The sequence below is a fragment of the Morone saxatilis genome, unplaced genomic scaffold (assembly GCF_004916995.1).
Source record: "Morone saxatilis isolate NCDOM2014 unplaced genomic scaffold, NCSU_SB_2.0 Contig1, whole genome shotgun sequence".
Taxonomy (NCBI): domain Eukaryota; kingdom Metazoa; phylum Chordata; class Actinopteri; family Moronidae; genus Morone; species Morone saxatilis.
In genome coordinates, this window is record NW_023339651.1 from 15,734,692 (window position 1) to 15,746,267 (window position 11,576).

At 39.8% G+C, this 11,576-nt stretch overlaps 2 protein-coding genes across 2 annotated transcripts; both read right to left on the bottom strand.

The window, feature by feature from the left end:
• Positions 1–697: 697 nt before the first annotated feature.
• LOC118334195 (retinol-binding protein 3-like) lies at positions 698–3,376 on the bottom strand. The gene has a single exon (XM_035670030.1). It carries the CDS (start codon positions 3,374–3,376, stop codon positions 698–700), a length of 2,679 nt encoding a protein of 892 aa, XP_035525923.1.
• A 5,457-nt stretch (positions 3,377–8,833) lies between these two features.
• gdf2 (growth differentiation factor 2) lies at positions 8,834–11,174 on the bottom strand. Its single transcript, XM_035670470.1, has 2 exons — positions 10,823–11,174; positions 8,834–9,753 (listed from the first exon to the last, which is right to left on the bottom strand). The coding sequence occupies exons 1-2, from the start codon at positions 11,172–11,174 to the stop codon at positions 8,834–8,836; spliced, it is 1,272 nt and encodes a 423-aa protein (XP_035526363.1).
• Between the last annotated feature and the right edge of the window lie 402 nt (positions 11,175–11,576).

Consider the following 11,576-nt stretch of genomic DNA (forward strand, 5'->3'; position numbering starts at 1 on the left):
CAAGAAATACTGACTTGGTGAATTATACTTATACATACTTTTGCTCATTGTTTACACTAAAATAATATAAACAGGTTATCATACATTACATCAGCTTTACTGCCATAGTAGATTTGATTATAACCAATAGCATACAGGTTCCCTTTTGTAATGAGATATACATTGAATCCATACACATAGCTGGCCTTTCTGAGATTTAAACAGATCAAATCAAATCAAACAGATTGTGGAGGGCCGACATTTGTATTACCTATGTTGATGTGAATTTTTTTTAAAGTATTATTTTACTCCCACCACTGTATTTTTGTAACAATGTCTCTGAAACCCTGCACAGACTCTAAACCAAGACCAGAAAAGTAGAATTTTTCTGGATTCTGGACACCTTTGTATTATAAGGTCACCTCAAATTAAATTGTCAGAAAAGCTCTGCTATGAACTACTGCCTTAAATGAAGGATTCATTATCAACAACATTACACAATTATTAAATTTCATTACATGATAAGACTGTTTTATATGCTGTAGTTGTGGCCAGTGGACCATATGACTGATTCATATGCGAAACTGACTACAAGGCAACACAAACTACACATGAAAACAGGACTTTCACATTGAAGTGGTGGCTAAACACAAGACAAATTAACTAATAGTTTTCAAAGGAAATAACCTTAACCCTAACCCTAATACAACATGAGGAACTATTTTCCTTGCTCTCTCTTCAACAGCCTTGCTGCTATGATTCTCTGTGCCACAGGAAGAGCATCATTTGCCTGGGCAATAACATGAGGCTCGACCCCTGAAACACTCCACACTTTCCCAGTAATTGCACTCAACACAACCTGGTTAGGAACGGAAGCATATAGGACACTGTCCCCAATCTGATAGGTTCCACTTGATAGAGAGCCTCCAGTCGTTGGTTCCCCAATGATTGTGGCCCTGTTCAGGTCTTTCATAGTACGGATGAACACTTCAGCTGCTGACCCTGTCATATGGCTGGTGAGGATGTAAACGCCCTTGGAGGACCCATACCTTTGACCCCTGACCTGAGGCAAAGTCATGACCTCTGTCATAGTGGTTGTGGTGCGGTCAAAGACAGTGTAAAGATGCCGCAAAGGTTCAGCATCAAAAAAGTACGTGCACAAGAGGGGAATTGCTGTTGAATATCCACCGGTGTTGTACCTCATGTCAATTACAAGGGCATCTGTGTTTACTATCTTGCTCCACACTAATTTTATCAGCTGAGGTCCGGTGGCCTTTACCACCTCTACATCTGCCATCATGTCAAACCTCAGATAACCAACATTGCCTGGCAAAAGCTCAATTTTAAACAAAGCGTCAATCATGTATCCCACTTCTTCAGCAGTAGGAATTTTTGGTACATCATGAAGCGACTCAGGCTCAACATCGCAGTGAAAGACATGAAGGCGGTGATCACCTGAAGTTTCTTGCAGGTCCGCCGTCAACTGAGATGCCAGAGATTCAAAGTCAACCACTGGCCGGTACAATCCCTCAAGCCATTTGCTCAACAGTACCTTGCTGACATCTAATGCAACTTCATGGATTGCATAATGTTTTTCTAACAGTTCCCCAGTTCTCTCTATGAGGGACCTGAGCCCTTTGTGAAAATTTGCAATCTCGTGAGCATGCTGCACAGCATCCTCGGCAAGCACAATGGCATCAGGAACCACACCACCTCCCAGCCAGCATTCACCATTGTTGTCTAAAAAGTTTATGAAAGGGACAGTCATGGCAATATTTGTTCCCTCTATTTGAAACATCTTTGAGTGCATCAGGGTACCAGATGTAATTTCCCCGATGACGGTGCCACAATGTAGGGACTGTATCAAGTAAGCAAACTCTTCGCCGACACTTGCTGTGTAGTAGCTTGTCAACACATAAACCCCTCGTTTGGAGCCATAGGATGGGCCTGTAATTTGAGGCAGAGAGTCATATTCTGTTGTTGTGTTCTGAAAACTGTCATAAATTGTGAAAAAGTGATGCTCCTGGGAAACATCCTGCAGATAGGACAGTATCAGGACTAGAGACGTAGAGGATCCACCAGTGTTATAGCGCAGATCAATAATCAGGTTATTAGTGTCTTTGAGGGGCTCCCATACCTTTTTAGCCATGAGCTCTTCTAGTTTATCCCCTGCAGAGAACTTGACAAACTTGTCAAAGCGGAGATAGCCAGTGTTGTGTGGTAGAATTTCCACTATGAACATGGTATCAACCAGCTCTCTTAATAATTTCATATCATCTGGAACATTGTAAAGCTCAGGGTCCTCCTCTACTATGGCAGCATTGTCTTGCATATATTTGATGATCAGTCGTGGATCTTCAGACACATTCTGGAGATCATGGTTGAGTCTGACTGCTAGGTCCTCCTCAGATACAACAGAGAATAAGTCTGTAGATTGCAGATGTTGAAGAAGAGCTGGAACTCGGTCAGTGAAAGCATAGAACCGCACGATTTTGTCAGAGATACTTTGCACAACTTCTGGAATGGCACTCCTTACAGCCAGAAGGGACTTGGCTTTTGTGACAGCTTCCTTGGCAATGATGTTGACTGTTGGGGAAACACCACTCACCTCCCAGCTCTGACCTGTTATTGGGCTGACCGATCTTGCAACAGGAACTGTTATATAGAACGCAGACTGAGCAATCCTAATTTTTTGGACTTTAACTGACCCACCAGCAGACCTTTCCCCAACTATGATGGCCCTCTTTAGGTTTTTTAATGTATATGCCACTGCCTCAGCAGCCCCCATAGTACGCTTACTGGTCAAAATAATCACATCTTTCTTCTTTCCATACTTTTCCCCTATTAATGACGGCATGGTCCATAGTTCTTTGGTTGTATTTGAGGGCCTGTCATACACAGTGTCAATATGAATAAGAGCATCCGGTTCTGAGAAATAGGAGATTATAAACGGAACTCCAGACAATTCACCAGCTGTGCTATACCTCAGGTCAAAGATCAGCGAGGATGTTTGAGCAACTTTGTCCCAGATGTTGTCCCTCAGCAGAGAGCCAAGCTTTGCCGCTGTCTCCTCCCCAATTATCCGATCTATCCGCAAATATCCAACGTTGTTGTCCAGGATATCCAGTTTGACAGAGTTTCTCACCAGCCAGATCAGCTGCTCTACGGGGAGAGACGGCAGCATCTGTGGCATCATTGGGACGAAATTGGGCTCGTATGACACAGTCAACCGTGGATCGTTCAGTGCCCCTTGTACTCCGACTGTGAGCACAGCTGCCAGTGTCTTCCTGTCTGAAATCTGCAAGATTTCTCCACTGTTGATGGCTTGTTGGATGGCCTCCTGCATCCCAATGAGGTTCTCAGGGAAGCAATAGTTTTCCAAAAGAATCTTGGCCATTTCTAACACCAGGGCAGGCTGGAATGACGAGTTTACAGATAGAGTACATAGGAGAAGAATCAATAGCAGTGCTGGTGTGTGTTGCGCCATCGCCAATGTCTTCATCATCACTGATGGAAAGAGAAGCACTCTGTCTTCACTTTCACTGGCCTGTGATAGTTTATATGACCCTGTAAGAGGGGTTGGTTTTTGTAGGAGGGAACACTGTCATTGTCGTTTTTTTGGACAACAACATCAACATAAGAGGCTTTTGTCCTCAATAAACCTTTAATCGCATTATATGTGGTGCTTCAGCCAGCAGACAATAACAGACAAAATGAAAAATGGTAAATGGGAGTGTAGTTTCTTACCCTTTCCTACACCAACACAGTGCTTGTTTCGGTTCTTGCTTCTAATTGATACTCATGCAGTTGCTTGGTATTTGTCTATGTACTTGACACAATTCTACAGTTTCACTGTAGTCTTACTTATGCTTGAATTACTGTCTGCATTACATTCAGAGTTCATCATATGCTATCATATATCATTATACTGATACCACCTCAACATTTCTTTTAGACACAAAACTGTCTTGAGGGACAGGTCAAACACGTGTTTGTGATATGAAAGCCCTGATCAGAAACTCTCACGCTCCTTCTCCCTCACTCTCTCCCACTTGTCTGTTACGAAAGCTTATGGTGGCGTATTTTTGTGCGCTTGGTAGCTTTAGGGGTCATGTCTGGGTTGCTCCACTGGTGACATGATTACACAGTTTGTGGACACGTGGCAAAGCCTTCTTAAAACACATGCAGGATCAGAATTGGGTAAAAAAAAACGCACACTCTGGATACAGGAACAAAAGGTTGATTGGAAAGGCTTTATCTGGGTTGAATGCTGAAGTATTTACTCTCCCTTTTCCCCTGCCTTGCTATTGTTTCTTAAACGATATCTTTTCATTCGGTGGATGGTGTAACAAGGAAAGTGCCTACATGAAGTTTTAATCGTTTCATTTGATTTAGATTCTGTATGTGCTGTAAGTGTTAGATCTTGTTGTTGAGCTTGAACCTGAATGACTTCCATACAGAATCCCGCAAGACCCTAATTCAGGCAATTATTGCAGCTCAGAATTATGCAGCCAGACATTATCTCCGTCCAAATGCTAGACGGTGCTCAGCTAATCTTAGTGTCTTAACTATTAATACCGCCTCATGCTTTACATAATACAATCCCTTTTGCCAAATTCCCAGCATGCGAATTAAGACTTCTAATCACAGTCATACTTTGCCCTCCTGTATCAATATAAGAACAGGCTACAACAATTTTGCATATTGAAATTTGTGAACTGCTAACAGCAACCAAAAAATTTGAATGCAGGATCTCTATTCTCTACTGCTGTAGGCTGAAATAATCTCGGGATTATTTACATGTCAGTAGGCATAAACATGACCAGCTACATTTAGCTTAGCTATTTCAGTAGTTAGCTAGCTAGCTTGTTAGCAAGCCCTTTTCATTGTTGCCTATAATGCTGTTCTAATAAATAAGGTTGTATTTGTCAATTTTGTGTTTACAGTTTGTTGTTCTGCTCCCAAATGGACAAAGAATGTATTAATACTGCTATTGCAATAAAATTTGAAAAACAAATAAAAAACAGGACAATCCAGACACTTCAGACATTGGGGGAAGATCTTCTGAGGCAAAAGTCAACTGAAGCAATTATTTTATTGGCTTTTTCCTTTTTATAATTGTGTGTCTCGTTATTGGTGCTATTTTGGGTTACCCAGGAAGGATGTTCAATTAACGTACATGAACTTGTACCCTCATTGGTCTTGTTACAGAGGTTTCCGCTCTGATAAGGATGTGTCACTGACTGCAAATGTTTGCAGAGCTGACACTGTGCATTAAGATAAAAATATTTGACTAGAATAAGTTAGTTTTACTTTCATTTGAGCAGACATTTTCCATGTAGTGTGTTCCCTTCATTTTATACAAGTGGCCTCTGAGAAGTCTATCTGTGATTCGAGTCTGACCCCACAAACAACAGAATATGGGATGGTTCTGTTATGTGAGGAAATTTACAGACAAGCTGAATTTATGTAATTCTCAATTTGAGTCCTTTGATTTGTGGTGGCTAAGATATACATACAGACAATATTTAGCAGAATATTTATCTCCATTGTTGTTATAGTTTGGGTTCACAGTTACAACAGGATAGTACAAGAACTGTGAACAAGAACTTAATTTTTTAAGAACATTTTTAAGAATTAAATTCTGGAATTTATTGAATAGATTAAAACTTCAAAATGCAATAAATATTATTTGGCAGTTGACAGTGTGGATGATAGCAGTCAAGGCAAAAAGAGTATGTTTTATTAAAAGCCCTGCACACCTACACAGGTGTTTTCACTTAGTCTGGTTAATTAGGCTATTGCTCTGGCTAAGGTGGGTGGATCTGTGCTGGGAATTATCTGAAGTTACCAAACTCATTGAACCATGAATTAACAAGAGAGTGAGGTAAAAGTCAATTATGCACAAGTACACAGTCTGTACAGGAGGATCCATTAGCCTAACTGAACCAACTTTAACAGAATATCATCTGCTATAAAGTCATTATTGGCCCTGCTTTAAAGATACAAGGACTCACAGCTGTTTTCACTATCATATGACGAGCAGTAGGGTGCATACCTTAGTGCAGGGATTCAATAATCTGCTACTGCTACTGGACTTATTTACTTGAAAAAACATCCCAAAAAACATAACTCAATTTCAAATATCATCATATATGATACTATATATCATATATAAAATCATAAGTTGCCTATTAATGTCTATGGTTTTCAAAAACGTTTTCCTAATTTTCTCAAAAATGCATTTGCATGTGGTAGTAAAAACAATGAGACATTTTCTATTGCTTTTGGTTTCTGCACTAGTGTCCATCTCTACAAGGTGACAGATTACTGATTTGATTTCAGGTGTACCCCGCCCCTCCCTTGCTGCCTGCTGTAATCCTGTCATTCTGCAAAGGATGATGATCCTTTCAGAAATGATTGTTTCCCCCTGGCTGCATCCTGGAGCTTCAACACCTCACGTCACAGTAACAAAAGGAAAGGTGTAAATAATACAATTAATAGTGTTGTTAGTGTTGTGCTATTAGTGACATCTGTGCTTTCACTGCTGCACTCATTCTGATACCCAATTCAGTTAAGGCTAGCATTATATAGACAAATATACACATATAAACAGACAAACACTTTCACACCTATGGACAAAAGGAAGCCAACTTTTCAATGTGGATAAATAAAGTTCTACCCTATTTTATCCCTCCAATGTAAGACATGTAGGAATAAAAGAGAAGATAATGTTGAGAACAAAATACAAATTCATCCAACTGGTATTATAGAAATATTCACAGTTTTCACTTTTTCTTTTTATATCACAAACGTTTCTCATTATTTCACAAAATCAACATGTCGTGCCACGTCAAAATTGCCAGAAGAATTTCTAAGAATTTCTAATTATTATTAAGTGTTTTATTGGTTGAGTTTTATGCCTCTTGGTATACTACAGTCATCCCTGGAGATCAAAGAAATAAAGGAATTGACCAGAAAAAGACATTAAGTCAAGTTACTAAATTCTATAAATGCAGAATGAGCTCAGTAAACAACATTAGTAACTACAATTTTATTTTGTGACAAGATTTTTATTCATTTCAGGATAGGAAAGGCCTCAGAAACAAAATGCAGACATCTAAAGACATACAGTAGGAAAAAAACTCTCCACCGGAAGCTAGACAACTTGATTTGTAGGGTTAGCAGCTTAATTTAGATTGAAACTGCAGGATTAAACTGTCATCAAATTCTGGTTGATTTTTATTAAAAGCATGTCAACCTTATATAGATGTCCATGCTAGTAGTTCATTACAGCCGCCGTGCATAGCAACACAGAACTTCAGAAACAGTTTCTCTTGTAGTACATGCAACATCAGCAATGTAGCATGCATGTATAAACTGACCATTCTGTACAAGTCTGTATGGCAGTAGATTACAGACTACTACTAATATATTAATATAAACAAACATACAGTTACAATGGTAATGTACAGATTTACATTAAAACTAGTACAGGATTAATAGATGAACAGCTGTGATTAAATGCCACCCTATTAATGCCAACAAGTCAATTTATTGGTTTTACAAACACATTATGGAAGCCCAGACAGAGGATAAATCCTTTTTTTTTTTTTTCATCCATGGAAACAAGTGCTAACACACAATGTGTATACATATAATAATATATGTATAATTTATCCATGTTGTGTTTAGAGTGCATAGTGAAATGAATTTAAAACTCCACTGGAGGACTTAGAAAAAGGATCATCAGAATTTTTTTTCTCACTTCGTCCTCAGGGCTTCCGTACATTATAAATGGATCCGCTTTAGCATTATTTTTTTAATCTTTCACAAAAATAAAAATGTTATTTTGTAGAAGTTGTAGTAGTAATTAAAGATGGACTTTTTACATTTGCATTTTACTTTTTATTTTTACTTTACTTTTTACATACTTATGTTCTGTTTTACATTATTTACTACATACAAAATACAATTTTATTAGTTCTGTTTAAACACATTAGACCAAGGCAGCGTAAGGGCTTTTTATGTACATATAACCAGTATTAAATACCCAATGTAAAGCTGTTTCCTTTGGTTTTCTGCTTGGTAGTTTCAACATGTGAAATGCTAAAAAGCATAATTTGATTATTATTATGCTGCATCCCAGACATATCGCTATTTTTTTACTTTTGTTTGCAATAAATTTCAAGGAATAGAATAAACTGTAAATGCAACATGACATTGGGCTATTTCAAGGGTACAGTCTAAAAACTATACACACAATATATTTAATTAACCTTTATTATATTTTTAGCCGTGCTTGCGGCAGGGCTGTAGGGGTGGCAATGTCGGTCTGTTGACAGGTCATTCCACCGCTTTGGTCCACACTGAACTGAACAACTATCTTACAGGATGAGTTGCCCTGAAGTTTTGTGCAAATATAATGGCCCCAAGAGGATGAATTCTTCTGATTTTTCCTCTACCAGATCAAAACTTCTTTTGGTCCAATACTTTTGGTAAGACCTGCAAAAGTAATCTGTACTTTGCGTTTAGTGCTGATTAGCAAACGTTAGCATGCTAAAATGTGCCAAAATAAGATCATTACTATGGTGAGCATTATAACTGCAAAACATCACCATTTAGGTAAAATATCACTGATGTAACATAAGCTGTTGCATGAAGAGGAATATTTGGGATTTTAAAATTTTCTTCAAATAGGTAGTAGGGGCATCCTTTTTTCTTCTTAGACTTGCCTATTTTACTTCTCCTGGATCAATGAAGTGCATGAACATCTGACTGACTCGAATAAATTGCAGCATTAGAACCATAAGAATCACCTGTGCTACCATCAAAGCAAACCAAATCTCCCTGACTACCTGCAGCCACACTCTGCCACCTTCATCTCTTCATAAAGGTATCTTATAGTAAGGCGTCCGTTCTCTTGATACATGACAGTGATGGGGTCCAGTTTGATGGGGACGCAGCACGCCATGTTGGCCTTCTTGGGGTCCCTGATGTTGATCAGTGTCTGGATGAGGGCGTGTTTTGACGGGGTGGACTCATCTGTCAGTGGGTGGTAACACAGGCCTCGACATTCAAAGGCGTCATATTCTGGAGGCGCCACAATCCAGCTATCCCAGCCGATGTCTTTAAAGTTGACCTTGAGAGAGGTTCGCCGGCAGTATTCCCTCTCGGCCTTCCTCTTCTGTCTCCGTGGATGCTGAGCCTCTGGGATCTCGTTTGGAAGTTGATCTCCTCTGTTCCAATCGGCACCCGAGTGTAAGATGGTTTCTTCTTCATGGAGGATCATCTCTCTTAATTCCTTCTTGGTCTCCCTCCTCCTGCTACCCAGGTCATCTGAGAAGACTATTAAAGCCGCTGAAGTATTATCCCCAACAGACACGCTAAGACTTAAACAGCCTTCTCCTTCTTCTCCACCCTTAGAAGCCCCACAGTCCTTCATATCCACCACTACATCAAAAACAGTTGCTCCATGACCCGACCTGATCCAGCTTTGAATAGCTGTGGTCACATCAAACCTTTCCCATGTGCTCTGTGAGCCTGTCACCTCTTTGCCAACCAGTAGCTGGGTCGTGGGTGTGAAATCGTCGTAATCCACTTCATAGACTTTGACGGTGGCCCTGAAATTGTGGAAGGTGACCCCTGACCTGGGACGTGGGAGGAAGAAGAGCTGTAGTTCAGCAGTAGTAATCTTTTCATGGCTGGGGATGCTGACGTTGAACTGCAGCCTGTACTTCGTCTTTGTGCCATTTGTCACAGAGAAAGTGATATCTGTTGGAGAGATACGAAGAGGTCAGTGGCAGCTGATATTTGTACATATGACAAGGGGTCAAACTGAGATTTTTCAAAGAAATCTGTACATGTATCAGTGTTTGCTTTGACTTGTACTTATTTGATAAGAAGATTGCATTAACGTTAATATTAGCAAGATAGGCTAACTAGCTTTTACTTTTCATGTGGAAGCTACATAGCCTAGCTTGCTAGCTTCTACTTTCTGAGAGAAATAAACTGCACTGAATTTGTTAATAGTTGATAACCAATGTTATGTTGCCTGTTGAAAAGAGTAAAAAACATATATTTCATCAACAGGGCTATGACTTGCTCCAGATGGGAGTGGATCACTAAAATTGACAGTCAGCAACACTGGATCACGGCTCAAAATACCCATGGCCAGACACTTGAAACCAATACACTATATCCAAAAATGGTTTAACTCCAAAAATGAAATATGATGCACAATAGCTGCTGTATCGTTTAAGAGTCTTTGAATGAGTGGATTAAAATTTCAGTTAAACGTTAAAAAAGTGGGGGTGAATCAATATTTAATACATTGTATCTGGCTATTTCTAGGAAAGATACAAGCATTACAGTCTTTGGGAGGCTATCATGGGGTAATACATCACAGTATTGAGGCCCCCACAAGGGCTCACAAGATAAATCTGTGTGTCTGTGACATAATTACAAAAAAGAGAGGAACCAGAAAAAGCATATTTCTGTTTCATAAAATTATTGGGGTTTTTTAGACACTCCTTCAGTTTACAAATTACAGGAAGTTTTTTTTATTTGATTTTTAGGCACCCAAAAATAAAATAAGAATAAGATCACTTTTGATCACAGTAATGACGGATCACAAGTAGACAATGAAGGGGTCCTTCACAGTCCTAAAAGTGTGGGAACCATGGGTTTAGAGCTTTATGTAATGTAAAATTAACATAAAAATATATATATATGTGGATAAAATTGAACAGCTCAAGACAACCTAAACTATACATAAAGCAGTTGTGGTTAACATTTATCTTTATGAACAGGTGATGGTCAGTGTTACGCTCAGTTCATGTACCTTGGACAGTGAAGCTTCGTATGACATCAGACTGAGGGATTGTCAAGCTGTCCGAGGCGTACTTGTCGTAAAGCTCCATCATAAACTGAGGAGGGTAGATCTTGCTGTGCTCCTGAGGAACATCCGACAGGTTGAGTTTCTTAAGAAAGCCCTCCTTCATGGTTCCCAGGAGGTTTTCCATCTTGGAGTCGGTGTCTTCCTCCTCCAGAAGGTCCTCCTCTGACAGCTGAGAGTAGAGTCCCTCAGGGTCCCCGCTCTGGATGTCATTAGTGAGAGGTTTACAGGTGCAGGAGCCTATAGAAACCACTAGACTTAAACAAACCTGGAACAGGAATGATCTGGAGCTCCGCATGTTGAAATTAGATTCCTTCTAAGCCACTGATCTTTCACAAAGTTTACCTTCTTCCCAGCTTGAAAACAGACTTTGCGATGGCAAGGTTTGAAAATGGAGATCCCCAATGCAAGGACCACAGTCCTGATGTCCGCTCCCATGCTCCCAGAGTAAACAGGGGGACTTGGTGTCAACCAAAATAGTAGCTTGTTATCACTGCCATTGATGCCTTCTTTTAAGCTGTGTTATCATTAGAGGGCTGGCTGCTAATGAAGACACTGTAAACACTTGACAGAGATAATGAGGGAGGCACTGGAAACTGTGAGGTTACTGACAAGCAGACATCTCCATAGAATGCCCTTTTTTTTGTTGTTGTTGAACTGAGCTGAGCTGACTAAACGCTGTTGACCACTGCTGTACAGA

Coding starts and splice junctions, on each gene's coding strand:
- LOC118334195 (XM_035670030.1), bottom strand. CDS start 3,376: ATGGCCAAGATTCTTTTGGAAAACTATTGCTTCCCTGAGAACCTCATT.
- gdf2 (XM_035670470.1), bottom strand. CDS start 11,174: ATGCGGAGCTCCAGATCATTCCTGTTCCAGGTTTGTTTAAGTCTAGTG. Junction 9,754..10,822: donor ACGAAGCTTCACTGTCCAAG/GTACATGAACTG, acceptor TCTCTCCAACAG/ATATCACTTTCTCTGTGACA.